General features: G+C 42.6%; 1 protein-coding gene across 2 annotated transcripts in view; it reads right to left on the bottom strand.

Annotated features, from left to right (window-relative positions):
- Positions 1-24,418, bottom strand: part of LOC119954655 (mitochondrial import receptor subunit TOM20 homolog) — a 29,236-nt gene extending 4,818 nt beyond the window's left edge. The window contains exons 1-3 of one of the 2 annotated variants that reach the window (XM_038780026.1): positions 24,225-24,418; positions 17,232-17,281; positions 9,852-9,933 (exon numbers count right to left, since the gene is read on the bottom strand). In XM_038780026.1, the coding sequence (XP_038635954.1) occupies positions 9,852-9,933; positions 17,232-17,281; positions 24,225-24,351 (259 nt within the window). In that variant the 5' untranslated portion in view covers positions 24,352-24,418. Of the gene's footprint in view, positions 1-9,851; positions 9,934-17,231; positions 17,282-23,763; positions 23,816-24,224 lie in introns of those variants that run through there. The other variant, XM_038780037.1, reaches the window with a different exon arrangement.
- Positions 24,419-24,622: the final 204 nt, after the last annotated feature.

Below are 24,622 nucleotides of genomic sequence, written 5' to 3'. Positions count from 1 at the left end.
GTCATGCCCAGTGCCCCACATGGAGGCTGGACACAAACCTCACGGCCGACATGGCCTTCTGCCAAAAAACATCACAGGCCATAGGCGAGTACCTTACTAATAACGAGAACAGGGAAGTCTCACTCTCCACGTTCTGAGAGGCACTGAAGGCAGTGATTAAGGGGGAAATTACAGCCTATAAGGCATGTAGAGACAGGGAAGAGAGGGCGGCCATGCAACAACTGATTGACTCCATCATGGAGGTCGACAGAAAGTACCCGGAGGCTCTGACCGTAGAGCTTCTGGCGGAGAGGAAAAAGCTGCAAATGGACTTTAACCTGCTATCCACTAGGAACTCAGTGCACCAATTCCACCAGACACGGGGGACCTTCTATGAGCACGGAGAAAAGGCTGGTGCTTATTGGCTTACCAGCTGAGAAAGAAGGCAGCCACGAGGGAGATAACGCAAGTAAAGAATAGCAGAAGCAGACTTGTAACCGAGCCAAAAGAGGTCAACCGGGTGTTTCGAGACCTTCTAGCGAGGGCTCTACACCTCCGAGCCCCCTGACGGGGCGGGGCTGAAACGGTTGGTCAATGGACTAGACATGCCAGTAACGGAGGACGATAAGCGGGGGGAACTGGAAGCACCAATAGGACTGGGTGGAATCATGGAGAGCATCAGCTCCATGCAGGCGGGGAAGGCGTTGGGAACCCGGACTTATATAAAATAATTTGCGCCAGCACTGGCCCAACACCCAAGGGACATGTTTGCAGACTCACCTAATTTAACACAGGCCATGATATCGCTGATGCCCAAAAAAAGACAAAATCCCAACAATGCGGATCATACAGACTCATTTTGCTGCTCAACGTTGACACAAACATACTCGCAAAGGTTCTGGCCAAGAGACTGGAGAACTGCATACCAGAGGTAGTCGCAGAGGACCAGACAGGCTTTGTTAAGAATACGCAACTAACTGCGAACATCAGGCAGATGCTGAATGTAATAATGCCCTCTCCCTTCTCCCCCCCCCCCCCCCCCCCCCCCCAGGAGAGAACACCAGAGGTGATCATCTCCCTGGATGCAAAAAAGGCCTTCGACAGAGTCGAGTGCAAGTACTTCTTTGAGTACTGGAGCGGTTTGGGCTAGAAGCAGGGTTCGGACCACACCACAAGTTCTGAATACTTCCAGCTGCACAGAGGTACGCGGTAGGGATGCCCACTGTCCCCGCTCCTGTTCGCCCTAGTAATTGAACCCCTGCCGATCGCTCTGCAAGACGCGACAAGCTGGAAGCACACAGTAAGAAGTCATACAACACCAGGTTAAAGTACAACAGGTTTGTTTTGAATCACTAGCTTTCTGAGAACAGCTCCTTCTTCAGGTGAATGAAGAGGTGGGTTCCACAAATACATCCCATCCCCCACTACTTGCCTTCAAACAACCGTGCAACCTCAAACAGACCATTATTTGCAGCAAACTACCCAGCCTTCAGGAGAACAGCGACCATGACATGCAAGACATACCAGATCATCGACGTGGGTACCACCACTACATGGAAGAACACCACCCACCAGGTACATGGTACATAGTACATACTCGCGTGATTCGGCCAACATTGTCTACCTCATCTGCTGCAGGAAAGGATGTCCCAAGGCGTGATATATTGGCAAGACCATGCAGATGCTGCGACAACGGATGAAAGGACAATCGCCAGGCAGGAATGTTCCCTTCCAGTCAGGGAACACTTCAGCAGTCAAGGGCATTCAGCCTCTGATCTTCGGGTAAGCGTTCTCCAAGGCGGCCTTTAGGACACGCAGCAACGGAGAATCGCCGAGAAACTGATAGCCAAGTTCAGCACACGAGTACAACCTCAACCGGGACCTTGGATTTGTGTCGTATTACATTCAGCCCCCACCATCTGGCCTGCGCTTGCAAAATCCTACCAACTGTTCTGGTTTCAGACAATTCACACCTCTTTAACCTGTGATTATCCCTCTCTCCAGTCACACCGTCTGGACCTGCAAAGACTAGTGGATCTGTACTTTGTTAATATATTTATGTGTCACCGCACTATATATTAAATCGACAGAACTTGAGACTGAGCTTCTTGGGTGAAGTAAAGTATAGCTTTATTTGTGTCAGTTTTAAAGTCTACTGATCAAGTCAAATTTTATGCGAGTACAGAATCTAGAAAGTTTGTTAGTCCAACGCAAATACAGATGGTTGAACATAAGAACATAAGAACTAGGAGCAGGAGTAGGCCATCTGGCCCCTCGAGCCTGCTCCGCCATTCAATTAGATCATGGCTGATCTTTTGTGGACTCAGCTCCACTTTCCGGCCCGAACACCATAACCCATTCAGTTCGTGGTAATTTCTTCAGGTAAAATGCACAATACAAAAATGAAACAAAAAGAAATAGCAGATTGCAAAGCAAAGTAAAGTAAAGTAAAGTAAAGATTAGGTTTCAACGGTTAGGTTAAAGATGATTTCAGAGAGAAGAAAGAAGGTTCTCTCCCGGTCTCCTGAGAAAATCATAATCTTTTAAGGTTCTGTCCCCTTTCTGACTGTGATTGGGTTAAAATAATTGTAATTCATCTAATTCGACCAAAATGTCTGTCTATCAAGTTTTAAGAGATAACGTGGCATGAGAGAATTTCTATATGTTTCCATAATATGGTGTGATCACACCACCGGTTTCCCACCATGTTTTCTAGAACTAGGATTTTTTGCCCAGTAATGATAACAATGAGTTTATTCTGCAACGTGGCCTTGTAGTGTATTGTCAGTTTTCAAACTGACTTCCTTATCTGATATTTTCCCATGCTCTCAGCCTTTTCTGCTGTCATAGCTAATATATGGTTTTTAATAGTATGTCACTAAATCATTTCTGCCTTTAAACTTTTATTACCTATAAGAAAAGTAGATTTCTATTCGACTCACATTCAAAATATCATCTTGTATCATTGAATTTGTCTATATATGTATTCATGGAACCCACCTCTTCATTCACCTGATGAAGGAGCTGCGCTCCGAAAGCTGGTGATTCGAAACAAACCTGTTGGACTTTAACCTGGTGTTATAAGACTTCTTACTGTGCCCACCCAGTCCAATGCCAGCATCTCCACATCATCCAAAGAGGAGGCAGAGAGCACAGAGTTTCACTCTATGCGGATGACCTGCTTCTCTATGTCTCAGACCCACAGAACAGCCTGAAAGCAATCATGCAGCTCCTGGAAGACTTCGGCGTCTTGTCAGTCTACAAACTCAACCTGGGCAAGTGAGGCTTTCCTGGTGAACGCGAACAGGGGAGGGGCAAAGCTCGAGGGACCTCTGTTCAAACTAGCCCAAAACAAATTCAGGTACCTGGGATCCAGATAGCCCATGACTGGACACAGATCCATAGTGGAATCTGACCAGTCTGGCGGAGGAAGTTAAAAAGGACCTGCAGAGATGGGATGCACTCCCGTTCTCCCAAACAGGCAGAGTGCAGAGATCAAAATGAACGTACTGCCGAGGTTCCACTTCCTGTTCCAATCCATAAAGATCTTCATCCCCAAGGCCTTCTTCCATGACATAGACAAAATTATCATGATGTTTGTGTGTGTGGTTGGGGGGGGGGGGGAAGGAAGAGAAGAACCCGAGGTTCTCAAAATCGACACTGCAAAGGAGGAAAAATATGGTCGGTCTGGCCCTGCCGAATCTACAATACTACCAATACTACCACTGGGCAGCTACGGCAGAGAGGGTGAGGGGATGGATACGCAATTGGAATGGGTGAGGATGGAGAAATCTTCCTGCAAGGGAACGACCCTCCGGACCCTCGCCACAGCAGGGCTCCCAGACCCCCCCCCCCCCCACCGACGAAATAAACATCCTGCCCAGTGGTGGCGGCCACACTAAAGACATGGAACCAGATGAGGCAGCATTTCGGCCTAACCGTAATGTCCCACATGGTCCCCATCTGTAGAAACCACAAATTCCCACCAGCCGTGCTCGCCACCACCTTTACAAAATGGAGACAAGACAGGGGGGAGCTAACAGTCAGGGACTTCTATATAGTGGACAGACTAGAAACCTTGGGCAAACTGACAGAAGACCTGGAACTACTGACAGGACAGGAACTCGAGACACCTGCAATTCAAACACTTTCTTTGCAAGAAGACAGCAAGATACCCTGAGAGACATGCTATTAGAGGAACTGATAAACACAGACAGTAAAGAGTACTGTGGGAACATCTATGGATGATTACTTAATAGGGAAAGACTACCACTGGACGAAGTCAGACAAAATGGGAGGACGAACAGGACGGAAGTGGATTGGGGACTCTGGAGCGAAGCACTGAGCAGGGCCAACTCCACCTCCTGTGCAAGGCTCAGCCTCATGCATTTAAAGTAGTGCACAGAGCGCACCTAACCACAACCCAAATGAACAGGTTCTTCCCGGAGGTGGAGGATAAACGCGAACTGTGCCAGGGAGACCCGGCCAACCAAGCCCACACATTCTGGACTTGCCCCAGATTTGTGGGGTTCTGGATAGCCTTCTTCGAGGCGATGTCCAAGGTTATGGGGCAAGGGTGGAGCTGTGCTTGAGAGTGGCAGTCTTCGGGGTATCAGAACACCAGAGCTACATGTATGCAAGGGGGCCGATGCACTAGCTTTCGCTTCCTTAATCGCACGCCGGAGAATCCTGTTCGGTTGGCAATCAGCAGGATCACCCACAGCCAGGGTGGCAGACCTAGCGGGAATTTCTCCACCTGGAGAAGATTAAGTACACCATCTGAGGGTCAGACGAGGGCTTCCACAAAGCGTGAGGGCCATTTGTCGGCCTGTTCCAAGAAAACAGCGACTAGGGAAAGGGGGGAGATGGGGAGAGCAGACAAGAACGCATATAACAGAGGTACAAAGGGGGGAGGAGATGAGGAGGGAACCCAAGGAAGCCACAAAGAGAAACATGGGGGGGCAGGGGGGGGGGGGGGGGGGGGGGAAGGGAAGGGGCAGGTAGACCCCCCCCCCCCAACCTACAAGATTGTAAGAGCGGTTTCAAGACCTGTGTATTGAGTCAGCTTCCACGTGGGGTTATTCCTGTGGCTCAACTCAGTACAGAGAGCAAAAGACACATCGACAATCCGGACAAGATGGCTATTTAATCAAGCTTGTTACGTGTACACCGAGAACAAATCTGGATAGCTGCCAAGATCTGTTCTGCTCTGCTGAACAAAGATCAGAACATAGTACTATACAACTTTCAAAAATCAATAGCCCACCCAGTTGGGCTCGATCCAATCCCTGAAGCTGCTACGTTTAAACTTATCCAATAGAATTGCAAGCAATGTTCAAACTTCACCCGGTAGAATTGCGAGCAGCCCATGATTGATCCTCATCCTGACAGCTATGTTTACTAGTAATTTGCTGTGCACTCATTATCTGTGAGAAACAGGACAGCAAAACCAGCATCCTGGATTGTTTCACAAAGACAGGATATCAGAAGTGATCTCCTTTTGATCAAGTTAGCTATCCTAAATCCCATTTAATTACTTATTACTGCTATGTCCTAAAAATACATGTTTAATGGTTAATAATGATTACTCCGTACACTTCCTATAATTCATCTCAATCCTTAATAGTAACATACGTAAAACTACTTTCCACTGGCGGGTGACAGCAGAACTAGGGGGCATAGCCTCAAAATAAGGGGAAGTAGATTTAGCACTGAGTTTAGGAGGAACTTCTTCACCCAAAGGGTTGTGAATCTATGGAATTCCTTGCCCAGTGAAGCAGTTGAGGCTCCTTCATTACATGTTTTTAAGGTAAAGATAGATAGTTTTTTGAAGAATAAAGGGATTAAGGGTTATGGTGTTCGGGCCGGAAAGTGGAGCGGAGTCCACAAAAGATCAGCCATGATCTAATTGAATGGCGGAGCAGGCTCGAGGGGCCAGATGGCCTACTCCTGCTCCTAGTTCTTATGTTCTTACTCTAGTGGCATCCTAGCTATTCAGTTTTAAAAGGTTTCATCGCTGAGCAGAGGGCAGCAGAGCTACTGATCAGCTGTTCTGGGGAAATTTGCATACGGGCAGTACGGTCAGCCTAAGTTGAAGGTGAACCTGCGAAGGAGACCCAAGGAGTTTGGGTGAAGGAAAGCATCCAGCAGAGGGCAGCAGAGCAGAGCTACTGATCAGCTGTTCTGGGGAAATTTGCATACGTGCAGTGCGGTCAGCCTAAGTTGAAGGTGGTTTGTGGAGGGGCTGTTGGCAAGTGACAGTTAAACCCGAAACACGTCATGAGTGTTTCCCACCCCATCCCATTGACAAGTGTCGGGAAGGTAGAATCTTGCTGCCAGCGACATGGTGCGATGCTGAGATAAAGCAACTGGGGGACTGGAGAATCCTGCCCATTGTGTTCAGTTAGTAAGATGATGTAGTTAATGGGAGGAGCCATAGGTTGAAGCAGTCAGGTGTTAAGTGTCAGAGTTTTAGTTGGGAGCTGTAAATCAAGCTATGATGGCAGTTTATGAAGATTTCAGCGAGAGATCCTGCATTGTTCTGACAGGGTCTTTCTTTAAAGCAGTCTCAGAAGATTTCTCTTTTTCAAAGTGGAGTTTCAAGACCTCTCTGTGCAGCAAGTATTTCTGAGTGCCAGCTGTATGTAAAAGTGGATTGGAATCTGAAATGGTTCTGTTGCTATGTTCTGTTGCACCTCCTCTTTCTGGGGAAGGTGGGACCTCTATAGACAGGATGGTCTACATCTGAACCTGAGGGGTACCAATATCCTGGGGGGGAGATTTGTTAGTGCTCTTTGGGGGGGGTTTAAACTAATTCAGCAGGACCATGGGAACCTGGATTGTAGTTTTGGGGTACGGGAGATTGAGAGTATAGAGGTCAGGAGCACAGATTTGACTTCGCAGGAGGGTGCTAGTGTTCAGGTAGGTGGTTTGAAGTGTGTCTACTTCAATGCCAGGAGTATACGAAATAAGGTAGGCGAACTGGCAGCATGGGTTGGTACCTGGGACTTCGATGTTATGGCCAGTTCAGAGACATGGATAGAGCAGGGACAGGAATGGTTGTTGCAGGTTCCGGGGTTTAGGTGTTTTAGTAAGCTCAGAGAAGGGGGCAAAAGAGGGGGAGGTGTGGCGCTGCTTGTCAAGGACAGTATTACAGTGGCGGAAAGGATGCTAGATGGGGACTCTTCTTCCGAGGTAATATGGGCTGAGGTTAGAAACAGGAAAGGAGAGGTCACCCTGTTGGGAGTTTTCTATAGGACACCTAATAGTTCTAGGGATGTAGAGGAAAGGATGGCGAAGATGATTCTGGAAAAGAGCCCCTCAACATCCCCTCATAAGAAAATCCCTTCATACCCAGGATCAACTTAATGATCCTTCTTTGGACTGCCTCCAACGCCAGTATATCTTTCCTTAGATAAGGAGAGGAAAACATTCACAATATTCCAGGTGTGGTCCACCCAGTGCCTTCTATAGTTTTAACATGGCATCCCTATTTTTATACTCCATTCCCTTTGAAATAAAGGCCAACATTCCATTTGCCTTCCCTATTACCTGCTGAATTTGTATTTTTATGATTTATGCATGAGGACCCCCAAAACCCTCTATGCTGCAGCTTTCTGCAGACTTTCTCCATTTAAATAATATTCAGCTCCATTGTTCCTCCTCCCAAAATACATAACTTCAATTTTCTTATATTCCATCTGCCATATTTTTGCCCACTCACTTAACCTGTCTATATCCCTCTGTAGACACTTTGTGTCGTCAGCACTTGCTATCCCACCCATTTTTGTGTCATCTGCAAACCTGGTAATATATTAATATATATTATAAATAATTGTGGCCCCAGCACTGATTCCTGTGGCACTCCATAGTTACAGATTTCCATTCTAAAAATGCCCCTCTTATCCTTACTCTGTCTTCTATTAGTTAGCCAATCCTCTATCCATGCCACTATACTTCCCCCAACACCATGGGGTTTTTTTGTGGTACCTTTTTGGAAATCAAAGTATATAACATCGACTGATTCCCTTCATCTATCCTACTCGTTACCACTCAAAGAATTCCAAGACATTAGTCAGGGGTGATTTACCCTTTGTGAAGTCATGCTGACTTGCATGATTATATTATGTATTTCTAAATGTCCTGCTATTCCATCTTTTATAATAAACCCGTACTATTTTCCCAATGACAGATGTTAAGCTAACTGGCCTGTAGGTACCACCTGTTTTTTGTTTCCCACCCTTTTTGAGTACATTGACAGTTTTTCAAACCTCTGGCACCTTGCCAGAATTTAAGGATTTTTGGATAAATACTACCAGTGCATCCACTATCTCTGTAGCTACTTCCTTCAATACCCTAGGATGCAACCATCAGGTTCAGAAGACCCATCGGTCTTTAGCCTCATTAGTTTCCTTCGTACCTTTTCTCTAGCGATAGTTATTGTACTTATTTCATCGCCACCTTTTGCCCCTTGATTGTTTAGTATTTTTGGAATGTTATTGGTGTCTTCCACAGTCTGCCATTTACTGGTTCCCCATTATTATTTCCCCAGTTTCATTCTCTATGGGGCCTATGTTCACTTTGCCTCTCTCTTCTTTTTTATATATTTAAACAAGTTCTTTCCACTCGTTTTATATTACCTGCAAGTTTACTCTCAGTTTATCTTCTCCCTCTTTTTTTTGTTGTTTATTTAAAACTTCACAATCCTCTGGCTTACCATTAATCTTTGTTGCATTGTATGCTTTTCTGTTAGTTTCTTACTATCTTTAACTTCCATGGTATATTCATTCACTTCCTAGAATCCTTCCTCACAGGGATATAGCTTTATTGAATCATGAACTATTTTCATAAATGTCTGCCATTGCTGATCAACCGTTTTTTTCTGCTGAACTCCTTTCCCAGTCCACTCCAGCCAACTATGCTCTCATTCCTTTGTAAATACCATTATTTAAGTTTAGCGCAATTGTTTGACCCAAGTTTCTCACTCTCACTGAATGCTAAAATCTATCATGTCATGGGTCACTGTTTCCTAGGGATCTTTAACTCCGAGAATGTTCATTAAACCTGCCTTATTACACACTACCGGATCCAAGATGGCCTGATCCCTGGTTGGATCCACGACATATTCTTCCTCATGACTACCTCTTCCAATTTGATTTTCCCAATTCACATGAAAATTAAAGTCACCGATGATTAATGTACTGACTTTTTTTACATGCCCTTATTATCTCTTGATTTATTCTTGGTTCTACAATATAGCTATTGTTATGGGGTCTTTAGATTACTCCCACCAGTGTCTTCTTCCCCTTGCTATTTCTTACCTCCATCCATATGGGTTCTACATCTTCCACTCCGAGATCATTTATTGCTATTGAATAAATATTTACGCCATCTTATACGAACAAAGCAACCCCACAATCCTTTCCTTCCTGCCTGTCCTTATGAATAGTCACATAACACTGAGTATTTAGTTCACAGCTTTGATCTCTTTGTAATTAATGTGAGTATAGCTTGTGGCTGAAAGGAGGAGTCAGCTTAAATGCAAAAACATAATTTTGAGGACGGGAAAAATAGGGTCATCTTACACACGTGTTAACCTGTGTGCCACAATTTGTGGCCCAATATTTCTTGAAAAACAAGGTGCTTAACTACACTAAAAAATCATAATCACAGCACCATCTTTGGATATAACTGATGCTGAATCCGAATGTTAGCATCTTTAAAATGGATTTTTCCAATGAAAGTGGAGAGAGGAAAAATACCCAATGAAACAAAGGCACAACTTGATACATTATTACTGTACAACTTTGGTGTTGATACAGATCTGGTCTTGTGAAATAAATGTATAATGAACAATAACATCGAAGGTTTACCTCTTGCAAGCAGTTCTTCTCCCAATTGGACTTCTTCGAGAAAGAATTTCTGTACAGCTTCAACATCTTTCAGATCAGGTAACTGAATTTACAAGTCAATGAGAAACATGTGTCACACCAGTATTCAATTCTAACATTTACTTCAAAACCCAAAATTGAGATAATGGCTATATAAATCTCTAATAATTATAATCTTTATTATTGTCACAATTAGGCTTACATTAACACTGCAATGAAGTTACTGTGAACATCCCCTAATTGCCACACTCTGGCACCTGTTCGGATACACAGAGGGAGAATTCAGAATGTCCAATTCACCCAACAAGCAAGCCAACTTACTCAGACCATTATTCATGAATATAACATGATAATTTTGTAGCAATATTGTCCTGCATAGTTTGACCTTACAATGAAATCTATTACCTCCATGTCACCTTCATGAAGTGTCAGCTTGGCAATTCATACAACAGATTTAACATGAACAGCTGACAATACATGCAGTCCATGGGAAATGTTACATTATCGGAGGTGCAGTCCTTCAGCTGAGACTTTCATCTGAGCAGGCCGACCGGGTCGCAGTTTTAATTGTACCATTTGAAGAGTAAAATTATTTTTACCATCCTGGCCTACATTCTTGCTTCCAAAACAGCAATCAGATATTTATTAATTTGTTGTATTGTAAGGTCTTGATTTGCATGAACTGGCTGCCATGTTTGTTGCATAACAGTAACTACATTTCCAAAGTAATTAATTGTGTGTTAATGGTTCTCTTCTTTCTGGCACCATCAAAATCTGCTACTATAATCTCCCTGCTCCTTAAAAACAACTCAGCGTAGTTCATTCGTCCTCTATCACCTTAAATACAATCTCCCTTTGTTTTATAAGCTCCTCAATATGCTGTCATCTCTCAATTTTGGCCAAGTCACCCAAAACTCCCTGTTCAGATTTTCCCAGTGCAACATCTCCCCACAGCACCTGAACAATGCTAGCCACCGGTATCACTGTCCTCCAGAACAGCAACCATGATGCGTCATCCCTCCTCATCAATCTTGACTTGTAGGGCAGCACGGTGGCCTAGTGGTTAGCACAACCGCCTCACGGCGCTGAGGTCCCAGGTTCGAATCCCGGCCCTGGGTCACTGTCTGTGTGGAGTTTGCACATTCTCCCTGTGTCTGCGTGGGTTTCGCCCCCACAACCCAAAAATGTGCAGAGTAGGTGGATTGGCCACACTAAATTGTCCCTTAATTGGAAAAAATAATTGGGTAATCTAAAAATTTAAAAAAAAAAAAAAAAAAAAAAATCAATCTTGACTTGCTGTTTGACATCCATACCCAAGTGAATCACAACTTCTTCCAGCTTATCAGGAAGACTGAAGCCATCATCTTTGGCTTCAACACAAACTCACTAGCTTTAATCTCCATACCCTCTTCATTACCAATGCCACAACCTTTATCTCTACAACACTTCCTGTTTACGTCAGATTGTCACCAAAATAACATACCGCTTTAACTGAACCCTTGCTGGTCTTATTTCCTCAGCTCTCCGGGGACGCTAATGTGTATTATTCCTATGTCCACTTGCCATTAAGCTTTTCAACATCCTTGAGTGACCTTGGCTTCCTGTCCTGAACATACTTAATACTGAAACACTGCTTCTCTCACTTTAGCTCACAAGGCTAAATCGCTGGCTTTTAAAGCAGACCAAGCAGGCCAGCAGCACGGTTCGATTCCCGTACCAGCCTCCCCGGACAGGCGCCGTAATGTGGCGACTAGGGGCTTTTCACAGTAACTTCATTGAAGCCTACTCGTGACAATAAGCGAATTTCAATTATTATTTTGCTTTCTGACTGCTCTGACCATCTGATTCTTGCCTTATGAACATACTGGTGGAAGAACTTCAATAATCTCAGTACTATTCCAAGGAACCTCTCAGTTTTGCTTTCCTACCTCTGCAGCTCTCTCTTCATCCTTAAAAATCTCAAAATCCATCTCAACCAATTTTCATTCATGCCTAATTCCTTCCTTTCTAGTTCAATGCCCATTTCCATAACACCCATTTGTGAAGTGCCTTGGAATGTTTTCTATGTTAAAAGGTGCTTTTCAAATTCAAGCAGTAATAGGTGTTATAAAGCTCATCAATTTCTTATAGTGCTGTGTGAGGTTTGTGCTTTTATAAATTCAAAGGTTATTCTTCATCAGCAACTCACACACGTCTCATGATTTCCTGTCGCAATTGGAATTTGGTTTATTTTCTTATTCCTAAGTAAAATGTAATTTACAAAGGATCAATATACTACATCAATCCCTCTTGTAAGCAGAATTAATAGACACCCAGGATATGATTCAATTAACTGAAATCAAAATGACTTAACTGGGATTAACAGTAGACAGTGAGAACAGAAATAAATCCAACAGACTCCTCAGCTACATTACTTCCAAAACAATAATAAAAGTAATACATTTAAAAAGTGTCTTTCACAGCCTCGAGATGTCACAAAGCATTTTACAGCCCATGAAACGATTCCTTTTTTCCCAGTTATTGTTAACAAACTTTCCAAGTTTTCTCCTAATATATCAATACTGTAATTTCAACTATCATTTCTAGATCTATTTATTCAAAACAACTTAATATCTATATCATGTCTTCATCGTCCAGATTCGGTCTTTCCCTTTAATTCCCGAGGAACTGGACTCATTTAGTCATTCTTTTGCTATTAATATGCTTTTCAAGTCCTTACTATTTCATTTTAGCCCTTTTTATACCTCCTTTTAAGCTTTCAAACCTTGCCATTCACCACAATACATTTCTCAGGATTATCTTTGGTACTGTCAGTCCAAATTTTATTATACAACTCCCTTAGTGGTTTGGTTTTAACTTCTCAGAACTCCAATTTTGAATGTATTCCAAAAGGCAAAAAGGAGGTACAATTACATTCCACTCTATCCATCTCATATTTGAAGATTTCCCACTGCAGATCGGTTGTCTTGTTTACTAATTTTTTGACCGACTTAATTTGGATCAAGTTTCTTCTTAATGCACTGAACTTTGGCATTTCAGAGTCCAGCATTTTATTTTTGGCTTTCATTATCCTTTCATATTCTTATATTAAACCCAATAATTTTGTTGTTGAAGTTTTTAAAATGCAGATGGAAAGTGAGATGGTAAAATCCAACACCAGTGTCTTGTGATTAAACAAAGGAGACTACAATGGGATGAGGGAGGAGTTGGCTATGGTAGATTGGGAGCAAAGACTTTATGGTGGGACAATTGAGGAACAGTGGAGGACTTTTAAAGCAATTTTTCACAGTGCTCAGCAAAAGTATATACCAGTGAAAAGGAAGGACTGTGGAAAAGGGATAATTAGTCATGGATATCCAAGGAAATAAAGGAGGGTATTAAATTGAAAGAAAATGCATACAAAGTGGCAAGATTAGTGGGAAACTCAAGGATTGGGAAATCTTAAAGGGTCAACAGAAATCCACAAAAAAGTTATAAAGAAAAGTAAGATAGATTATGAGAGTAAACTAGCTCAGAATATAAAAACATACAGTAAAACATTCTAAAAATATATAAACGAAAGAGTGGCTAAGGTAAAAATTGGTCCTTTACAGGATGAGTAGGGGGATTTAATAATGGGAAATGAGGAAATGGCCGAAGCACTGAACAGGTATTTTGTGTCAGTCTTCACAGTGGAAGACACAAACAACATGCCAATAATTGATGGCAAGGAGGCTATGGCAGGTGAGGACCGAGAAACGCTCATTATCATCACCAAGGAGGTAGTGTTGGACAAGGTAGACAAGTCTCCTGACCCTGATGGAATTCATCCCAGGGTACTAAAAGAGACGAAGGGGGAAATAGTAAATGGGTTCATGGTAATTTACCAAAATTCTCTGGACTCCGGGGCAGTTCTGGCAGATTGGAAAACAGCAAATGTGATGCCACTGTTTAAAAAGAGAGGTAGACAAAAAGCGGATAACTATAGGTTGGTTAGCTTAACTTCTGTCGTGGGAAAAATGCTTGAATCTATCATCAACATCAAGGAAGAAATAGCAAGACTTGTGGATAGAAACTGTCCCATTGGGCAGTACACAGCATGAGTTCATGAAAGGCAGGTTATGTTTAACTAATTTACCGGAATTCTTTGAGGTCATTATGAGCACGGTGGACAATGGAGAAGCGTGGATGTGGTGTATCTGGATTTCCAGAAGGCATTCAACAAGGTGTCGCACAAAAGGCTGCTGCATCAGATGGCGTTAATGTATTAGCACGGAGAGAGGATTGGTTAGTTAACAGAAAGCACAAAGTGGGGGAAAAATGGGTGTTTTTCTGGTTGGCGATCAGTGGCTAGTAGTGTGCCTCAGGGATCAGTTTGGGACCGCAATTGTTTACAATTTACATAGACGATTTGGAGTTGGGGACCAAGTGTATATAATGTGTCAAAGTTTGTGGATGACATTAAGATGAGTGGTAAAGTGTGCAGAGGACACAAAGTCTGCAGAAGGATATAGATAGTTGAAGTGAGTGGGCAAAGGTTTGGCAGATGGAGTATAATATTGGTAAATGTGAGATCATCCCTTTTGGTAGGAATAACAGCAAAATGAACTATTATTTAAATTGCAACATGCTGCTGTGCAGAGGGATCTGGTGTCCTTGTGCATGAATCACAAAAAGTTGGTTTGCAGGTGCAGCAGGTAATTAAGAAGGCAAATGGAATTTTGTCCTTCATTGCTGGAGGGATGGAGTTTAAAAGCAGGGAGTTATGTTGCAGCTGAATAGGGTTCTGGTGAGGCCACACCTAGTGTACTGTGTCCAGTTTTGGTCTCTTTACTTGAGAAAGGATGTACTGGCTCTGGAGGGGATGCAGAGGAGATTCGCTAGGCTGATTCCGGAGTTGAGAGGATTAGCTTATGAGGAGAGACTGAGTAGACTGGGACTATTGAACAAGACCGGCAGTGGGGGTTCAATTCCCATTCCCGAACAGGCGTTGGAATGTGGCGACTAAGGGCTTTTCACAGTAACTTCATTGATGCCTACTTGTGACAATATGCGATTATTATTATTATACTCATAGGAATTTAGAAGAATGAGGGGCGATCTTACAGAAACATAAATAAAATTATAAAGGGAATAGTTAAGATAAAAGCAGGGAGGTTGTTTCCACTGGCGGGTGAAACTAGAACTCGGAGGCATAGCCTCAAAATAAGGGGAAGCAGATTTGGGACTGAGTTGAGGAACATCTTCACCCAAATGTTTGTAAATCTAATGGTTGTAAAGCAGTTGAGGCTGCCTCGTTGAATGTTTTTAAGACAAAGATAGATAGATTTTTGAACAGTAAAGGAATTAAGGGTTATAGTGAACAGGCGGGTAAGTGGGGCTGACTCCACAAAAATATCAGCCATGATCTTGTTGAATGGCGGAGCAGGCTTGAGGGGCCTGATGGCTTACTCCTGCTCCTAGTTCTTACGTTAACAAGTTTTTTGCCCAATCAATTTTCCAGAATAAAACCAACAAATTCTCCCTCCATTGTTGGTTAAAAAATATGCAAAGTTACCCAATATTATGGCACTCTTATTTTTGCATAATTTTTGCATATCTCTCTGAACTACCTGTAAATCGCTCCTTCTGTTTTCTTCAACATTTTGTGCCCAATAATGCCTGATAATTGTATCAGCTCCTTCCATTCCCAGTTCTATCCATCGTGATTTAGTCTCAACATATTGGCCTCCCTAAATTTTGGTCCACTCTGGTAGAATGCTTTCTTAATATTGCCAACTCGACTTCCGGTTGCGGCTATGCGGAGCTAAGCCGCACGTTCGGCAGCTCCCGCTAAAAACAGACTTTGGGGCTCTTTTCAGGGCCCCCAACGGAGCTTTTTCGACGATTCCCGACGTGGGAAGGGGTCTGCAGCAGATCCCCAGGGTTCTATGGTCCGGACCAGGAGTGGGGTGAGCAGAAAAGCGGTGGCAGTGCCCCTGGAAAAGCGGGGGAAGGGAAACAAAATGGCGGCCGGCAGAGGCCTGGAGGAGTGGAGGCAGTGGACGCAGGAGCAGCAGGCGACTCTTCTGCGATGCTTCCAGGAGCTTAAGGTGAAGCTGCTGGAGTCGCTGAAGGGTACCACCAGAGAGCTGATAGAGACTCAGACAGCCCAGGGGGCCGCAATCCGGGAGCTGCAGCAGCAGGCCTCAGAAAGGGAGGATGAGGCCGCGGCCGTCGCGGGGAAGGTGGAGATGCACGAGGCGCTCCATAAAAAGTGGCAGGAGCGGTTTGAGGAGCTGGACAACCGGTCGAGGTGGAAGAACTTACGGATCCTGGGCCTCACGGAGGGGCTGGAGGGGTCGGACCTGGCGGCCTATGTGGTCGTTATGCTGAACTCGTTGATTGGAGCTGGGTCCTTCCAGGGGCCCCTGGAGTTGGAGGGGGCCCACAGAATACTTAATATTGCCAACAGTCCCCTCTCTCAATTTACAACTATTCAGGTAGTAATCGACCTTCCTGCTTTTGCTTCTAAAATGAATAACCTCATACTTATCCAAATTATACTGCATCTGCCATTGTTTTGCCCACTCACCCAACCTGTCCAGATCATGCTGTAGGATCTCTGCATCCTTGTCACAATTCACCCTCCCACCTAACTTGGTATCAACTGCAAACTTTGAGATGTTACATTTTGTTCCCTCATCCAAGTCATTAATATATATTGTGAATAGCTGGGGGTCCCAGCACCGATCCCTGTGGTACGCCACTAGTACTGCCTGCCAATTTGAAATAGACCCATTAATCCCTACTCTTTGTTTCCTCTCTGCCAACCAGTTTCCTATCCACCTCAATACATTTCCTCCAATCCCATGCGCTTTAATTTTGCACAATAATCTCTTATGCGGGACTTTGTCAAAAGCCTTCTGAAAGTCCAAATATACCACATGGACTGGCTCCCCCTTGTCAACTGTACTGGTTACATCTTCAAAGAATTCCAACAGATTTGTCAAGCATGATTTTCCCTTCATAAATCCATGCTGACTCTGACTGATCCTGCTATTGCTTTCTAAGTGTTCCGCTATAAAGTCCTTGATAATGGATTCAAGCATTTTCCCCACTGCCGATGTTACAATAGCTACCATTGGACAGCAATGAGAAGCAAGAATCGTCATTGATCCTCCTTGTACCCACCCCCCAGCCACTTTATAATCAAAGACACTGACGTCGATGTCAGCAAGTTCCTACTGCCTTTAGACGAGATCAGAAAATTCAGCAGACACTCAGGATTGGACCGGGAAATGTTCTTGGTCTAAATACGTTCTTGGTCTAAATACTGCCTCCCCCACAATTCCCAAGAATTCTGGTATAATTCTGCATTTCACTATGAGTAGTCAATCTTACCTTGCAAACACAATCATTTTCTTTATCTTGTTTCTTCTGTTTTCTTCTTCCTATGCATTTTGAGAATCGGAATAGCCATTTAAAATCATGGAATTATGCAATGCAAAATCAAATCTAATTTCTTACTTTTGAATCAAAACATAGCTGAAGTTAAAGGAAATTTCTTATTAAGGCACCAGAGAGCTGGAAATGTATATTATGTATATATTTATATTTATTATTGGAACTGTAAAATATATCAACTCTGATCATTTGCATCAGGGAACAATTATAATTGCAAATTACTGCCCCCTTCATTTCATGTACTTTGAAACACATGAATAAGCTCAAACCTACTCTTCCCCCAAATCAAATAGTTTGAACCTTTGTGATCTTTCTTAACATTATTATAAAACTCTGGTCAAGGAATAATTGTATCATAGCCAGCAAGACAATATTCAATCTTTGTTCTTCAATTGTTCTTATCTACTAAAGAAAATTTCTTATCTGAACAAACTTGTTTTTGAATAATCAAAAAGGAAATGTTGGTTTTGGGCCTTGACAGTATTTCAAAATGTCCCAGCGGTTTGGTTCAAAAGTTCCTTAAAATGTAACTATTTGGTTATCTAAAAGCACAATGTTTCATTGTAGTTTTAAATATTAAATTATATACATGTTACATATATACATGGATTATTTTACTGCCAGTTCAAGACTGCAAAGTTTCATTTCAAATTGGAATCAGAGTTGAAAAGGTGTTTGTTTCCTTGGAATAAGCAGGCATTCATTCAATATTCAGCCAAATGAAAAATTGGATTTGGATTGGATTTTGTTTATAATCACATGTTCCGAGGTACAGTGAAAAGTATTTTTCTACGAGCAGCTCAACAGATCATTAAGTACATGAAAAGCAAGAGTAAATAAAAGAAAATACATAATAGGGCAACACAAGGTATACAATGTAACTACATAACAGCGGCATTGGGTGAAGCTTACAGGGGTGTAGCGTTAATGAGGTCAGTCCATAAGAGGTTCGTTTAGGAGTCTGGTAACAGCGGGGATGGCTGGCAAATAAATCTTGAGGGGGAAACAAGTCTTAAGGGGGAAACAGGAACATGTCACGGCCCCATTTCATGTTTAGTAATCTTTGGTGATCTCAAATTATAATTACCAATTTACATTTACAGTACTATTGTTTTGACATGTAATTTAGTTTTAAAAGATTTTCTCGTAACTGTCTTTTAAAAAAAACAATCACTTGTATAGAATTCCTGGGTACATTCAGCGTGATGCCTTAACATTGCACCAGAATGTAGATGTGAAAGTGAAAGTGGACATAACATTACTGCTTTTCTTTCAAGAAGCAAACTCCAGATCTTAGATTGAGAGATACCTGATCTATTGAATGAAATCAAACTAAACTAATTTTAGTGCTACTCCTACCCCTGTACTCGTAATAATCCACAATAACAAGGGTTATGTTATGCGACAAGAAAAACTTCAGTGCTGCCACAAGTTGACTTCCTAGAGATAGTCAAAAAATGTAATCAGCACATTACCAGTTGCTCATTCTCAATTTACATTTCATATTGTGGGCTTGATATCTTTTAAACTGAATTCTGCAAGTGAGCAATAATAATCAATTAAAATTTATCAAAATTACAATAATTATGATTTATTTTCCATTAAAACCTTCACATTGATACGAACGCAATTATACTGAAAGTTATAGTATTGTAGTAGGTTGCACATTCCCAGATAAAACTGCCAACCTGAGCAGACTGGGGATCTGTTACAAAATTGTCTCATCTATAATGTGATCTTGAGATATGGATCCCCTGAGCCACATAGCGAGGCCTCAGTGTAAGTCAAATGTTAAGGGTTGAACATTAAATATATAACACAAATATTGCTCAGAGATGCTTTCTTTTACTTAGAGCCATTCCACTGGCATCTTCATGTGTACAAAGCATTAAGAAATATAATCAGAGTGGTTATGCTATGATTCAAACACTACTATATTAAAGTTTATCAAAAATCAACATTTTAGTAATACAGGTATTTCTGAAACAAAGGCCATTTTAACAAATTATCCTGTGAAATTTGTTTCTCTTCATCTGAGTCTTGTAAGCATGTGCTCACTACTGTTAACCAATTTGAGGCATTATCTGATGGTTTTATTACCACATTGGAAGACGTAACAGGAGAACCAGACTTATTCAAAATAAGAACATTATCGGTTCCAAAACTCTATTTCAAATTTGACAACCAACACCACAAAGCAGATTTCTTATTATTTGGGTGTAGAGTCCTACGCAACCACATAAAAGACAAATCACTGTCACGAAGTTTATTGATTTATCTTGTTAGGATCCTGAACGAGAACCCAACTATTTTTGATTTGTGAGGAATTATTACTGCACCACAGGAGTGATAACGCTGACATAGGTATCTTTTATGTTAAAACAAACTTTAATCACAGAATTAAATACATTCACAACAAAGAAATAGTTTTACAGTTAATGGTTTCAATAGTTATTAAGTAAAAGAAACCTTAGCTTAGTTCCTAAACCTACTACTATATTCCAATTAAGCAAACCAATGTATATTAAATACCACTTATGAATAAAGTCAACAACCAGGGTTTTACTTGCTTCTCTCGGTGCAGAACCTTTGGAGCGAGACCGTTCAGGACCAAACTGAAACACCTCTGTTCTGATTTGAGTTCTAGGACCTCCTGGCCAGACAGACCTGGCTCCTCCCATTAACTACATCATCTGTACCCAAAGTATAAGGATTTTTTTTGTCTCTTACAAGATGTCCCTTGTCGTGTTTAGCCAGGACCAAACACAATATCCCTCAAATTATCTACACCCCAGAGGTACTTCAAGCCTAAACAACATTCTATTAGCTAGCTATCTAAAAAAGTAAATGGTTCTCAAGATCTATTCACAGAACACTTCACTGCAAATCAATGATGACCTCACATTTACAACGCCTTAATCGCCACTCTAGCAGTCATACTGCTTGTATACATCTTACCCCAGATTTAATAACATTACTGCAAAAAATATAAAATATGACTATTTCTTACATTGATCAGAATGTCAAGATTTTGGTTGCCTCATCCCTGAATGAGGACATTTTAACATCAAGGCCGAGTAGAAGTAGTCTGTGAACATTCAGGTGATTGAGAGTGAATTTGGACACGAGGCTCTGAAAAACATTGGTTTGTTTTTCTTTATAACTAAAAATAATAGATTGAGACAATACATGTTCCTATACAAAATCTAGGGTGTGAATAGTCACTTCCTCCCTCCTACACTTGGGTCTGGAGACTGCTGTTAAAAATAGACTGCTTGTCCCAATATTCAGTTCAGGTTGAGCCACAGTTTCTTTCAATTAAATATTGTTACGCCATCATCTCGTTCCATGTCACAAACTCCATTCCCTCACCACTAATTCATCTCCCACCCAGCCCCATGTCTTACACTGAATCATACTGTTTGCCACCTCAATGTCCTATTTGAACCCATGCTTAGCTTCCAAGCATTACAAAGATCGCCAATTCCACCAGCACAATATTGCTCACCTGCTCGCAAAAGACCCATCGTCCATGCTTCCTCCCTCCATAAACAAACTGATCCAAAACTCTGCTCCCCGTTTCTAAACACGCACATTCACACATCACCCGGAGCTTGTGCACCTCGATTGTCTGCTGGCTTACCAACACCTCAATTTTAAAATGCTCATCCTGGTGTTCAAAATCCTCTGTCTATCTGTCTCCAATCCTATAACTATCGAAATAAATCTCCATTTCTTCAACCTGACATCCTAGACATCCTCCATTCCCTTCAGCCATCTCGGTTCTAAGCTCTCTAACCAAGCTTTCAGTCACCTATTCTTCTTTGGCACAGTGTTAATTTTTGTCCAATTGCACTCTGGTGAAACCCCTTTCTGTCTTTCTCCTATTAAAGGCATCTTAGAAAGAGCAGCATGGTGACACACTGGTGAGGACCCGGCATCGATCCGGGCCCTGGGTCCGATCCCGGCCCAGGGTCACTGTCCGTGTGGAGTTTGCACATTCTACCCGTGTCTGCATGGGTCTCAACCCCATAACCCAAAAAGATGTGCAGGGTAGGTGAATTGGCAAACTGCACCTTATTTGAAAAAAAAAAGAACTCGGTACTCTAAATTATTTTTAAAAGGCACCTTAGAAACATTTTGTTGTTCAGTATCAGTGGGTACACAGCTTAGAATTACACAACTAGTCTCAAAACGTTCACTGGAACTAAGAATCATAGAATATACCCTCAGCAAATCGATTTGTTCAAATGAAGAAATAAAAAGGAGAGACGTTCAGGAATGAATATATCAGACAAAAAAAATCCTACTTTTAACCATTGTTCTCTTAGAGCAGAGTATGCCAAGTGAAGATTTGATAGAGCAGTTTAAATTCATGAAGGGTTTAAATAGATTAGGTGAAGTGGGGCCTCACGGTAGCATGGTGGTTAGCATCAATGCTTCACAGCTCCAGGGTCCCAGGTTCGATTCCCGGCTGGGTCACTGTCTGTGTGGAGTCTGCACGTCCTCCCCGTGTGTGCGTGGGTTTCCTCCGGGTGCTCCGGTTTCCTCCCACAGTCCAAAGATGTGCGGGTTAGGTGGATTGGCCATGCTAAATTGCCCGTAGTGTAAGGTTAATGGGGGGATTGTTGGGTTACGGGTATACGGATTACGTGGGTTTAAGTAGGGTGATCATTGCTCGGCACAACATCGAGGGCCGAAGGGCCTGTTCTGTGCTGTACTGTTCTATGTTCTAAGTGAAACTTTTTCCAGTGGATAAAGGATCAGAAACAAAAGGGCACAGGTGCAAGGGGCTTTGCAAAAGTACCAGAGGAGCAACATAGTGAAAATCTTTTTTCTATGATAAGTGGTTAGAAATTGGATGCACTACCTGATAACAGTGACCTTCAAATGTGAAACTGGACAAACACTTGAAGGCAAAACAATTGCAAAGTAATAATAATCACTATTGTCACAAGTAGGCTTCAATGAAGTTACTGTGAAAAGTTATGGGGAAAAAGTGGGGGAGTAGAACTAACTAAATTGCTCTTTGGAGGAACTGGTACTGACACGATAGGCCGAATGCACTCCTCTGTTGTACAATTCTATGATTTAGCTGTAAAATTCTAATTCTGAGTACCATCTAATAAATCCATATACTTAGTAGTAAGTTTCAGAGATTTGTTGCAAAACTATCCATTTTGGAATTCTTCCTGGACCTGCAGAAGATACTGAAAATGACATTTCTAATTTGGCTTGGAAATGAAATGAGTATGACTCAATTGTTTATTATATTTAATCTGTAAAATATTTCAACTGAGCCTACTCTTAACATTTTTAGTATAATTATGAAATGTAACAAGGGGAGGCACAGTGGCGCAGTGATTAGCACTACTGCCTACAGCGCCGAGGACCCAGGTTCGATCCCAGCCCTGGGTCACTGTCTGTGTGGAGTTTGCACATTCTCCCCGTGTCTGCATGGGTCACCCCCACAACCCAAAAAGGTGTAGGTAGGTGAATTGGCCATGCTAAATTGTTCCTTAATTGGAAAAAAAAAATTGGATACTCCAAATTTTTTTTTAAATCAAATGTTACAATCCCGTCCAACTTCGCTCCACCATTTATCTTGTAATTATTATACTGGTATGCTCAATTCAGAGTTTTAAATTCCTAGCAGCGGAAAGTAATCTCTCTGCCTTACTTAGTTATGGAACACAGGCAGGTATCTGTAGAAAACCACAAATATTTTTCAGATTAACTGGATTTTTGTTGGATCCAATTGGAAACACCTGTATTCTGAAATAAACTGCAGACAGTTGAATTTAATTCACTTGTGAAGGATACCAACACTGCACCACTGGGTTATCTACAGAGATGTTTTCTGGGAACTTACAATTACAGCCAACTCATCCAAATTCTATACAATTTTAATTGAATCGTTCACCACACATAGTTCCATGATATTTTATCTACTCTGTGTGGACAGATGTATTCATTAAACTATAGACACTTTTAATCAGGATCAATGGTTATAGAGATATGGCGACAAAGTGGAGTTGATGGTTACCACAGCTGATCAGTCATGATCGCACTGACTGGCCAAATGCCCTTCTTCTGCCCCGACATCTTGTGGTGTACACTGATCCTTGGGCTGCGAGTGGGCAGCACAGCAGCAGTGGTTAGCACTGTTGCTTCACAGCACCACAGAACCCAGGTTCAATTCCCAGCCTAGGTCACTGACTGTGTAGAGCCTGCACATTCTCCACGTGGGTTTCCTCCAGGTGCTCTGTTAGGTGAATTGGACATTCTGAATTCTCCCTAGGTGTACCCGAACAGGCGCCAGAGTGTGACGACTCGGGGATTTTCACAGTAACTTCATTGCAGTGTTAATGCAAGCCTACTTGTGACACTAATGAGAATTATTATTACTCCTTTCAAATACGCAATTACTCAATAATAAGCAAATGCTTACTTTACAAACGCAAACTACCGTATGATGCTGGAAGTCTGAAGTAAACACAGAACATGCGGGAAATATTCAGCAGGTCAGGCAGCGTCTGTGAAGAAACACTTAAGACAAAAATAGTTTTAGAACCAGCCGAAACTCACATTATAAGGCAGATTGTGCTGCAACGCAGGATGCTTTTATTCCAGTTCTGGCCCACGTTCTTTAGGGCAGCTGCACTCTCCTGCAATTTAGCAAGTTCGTCCACGCAGGAAAATCAACTGAGGGAACGATGCCGGGGTCCCCGCGGTGGGAGGGGGGGTGTCTGTTACTCTAAATAAAATTACATTTATTCCTGTAACTGAGCATGTCTCAGCAGCCTCCATTCCAAAATGCAATGTTTGTTGGGTGTTGGTCAACAGGACACAACCACCTGCAGTTACACAAACATCCATTTGTCGCTGGTAACTGGGAGACGGTGAGCGAGGCCCGAGGGCAACACTTACTTTCGCGCAACTTTGCTCTGAAATCGGGGGCACTTCTTCTCTTTCTGTCAAAATATATACAATAGCCGATCAAGGCTGCTCCAAAGACCCCGGCCACGATGGCCCCTGTCTTACCGACCAGCAGCATTCCCTGCCCGCTGTCAGCTCTAGCTCCAGGCACCGTCCCGCAACCCGACCCGGAACTGGAATTCCTCTCCCCGCCCCGGAACTGGAATTCCTCTCCCCGCCCCGGAACTGGAAGTCCTCTCCCCGCCCCGGAACTGGAATTCCTCCCGGAACTGGAATTCCTCCCGCCCCGGAACTGGAATTCCTCCCGCCCCGCCCCGGAACTGGAATTCCTCCCGCCCCGCCCCGGAACTGGAATTCCTCCCGCCCCGCCTCGCTTCCGCCGCCAAATA

The sequence above is a fragment of the Scyliorhinus canicula genome, chromosome 2 (assembly GCF_902713615.1).
Source record: "Scyliorhinus canicula chromosome 2, sScyCan1.1, whole genome shotgun sequence".
NCBI lineage: Eukaryota > Metazoa > Chordata > Chondrichthyes > Carcharhiniformes > Scyliorhinidae > Scyliorhinus > Scyliorhinus canicula.
Note: the sequence above shows the minus strand (reverse complement) of the source record. Positions and strands in the feature narration are given on the sequence as shown.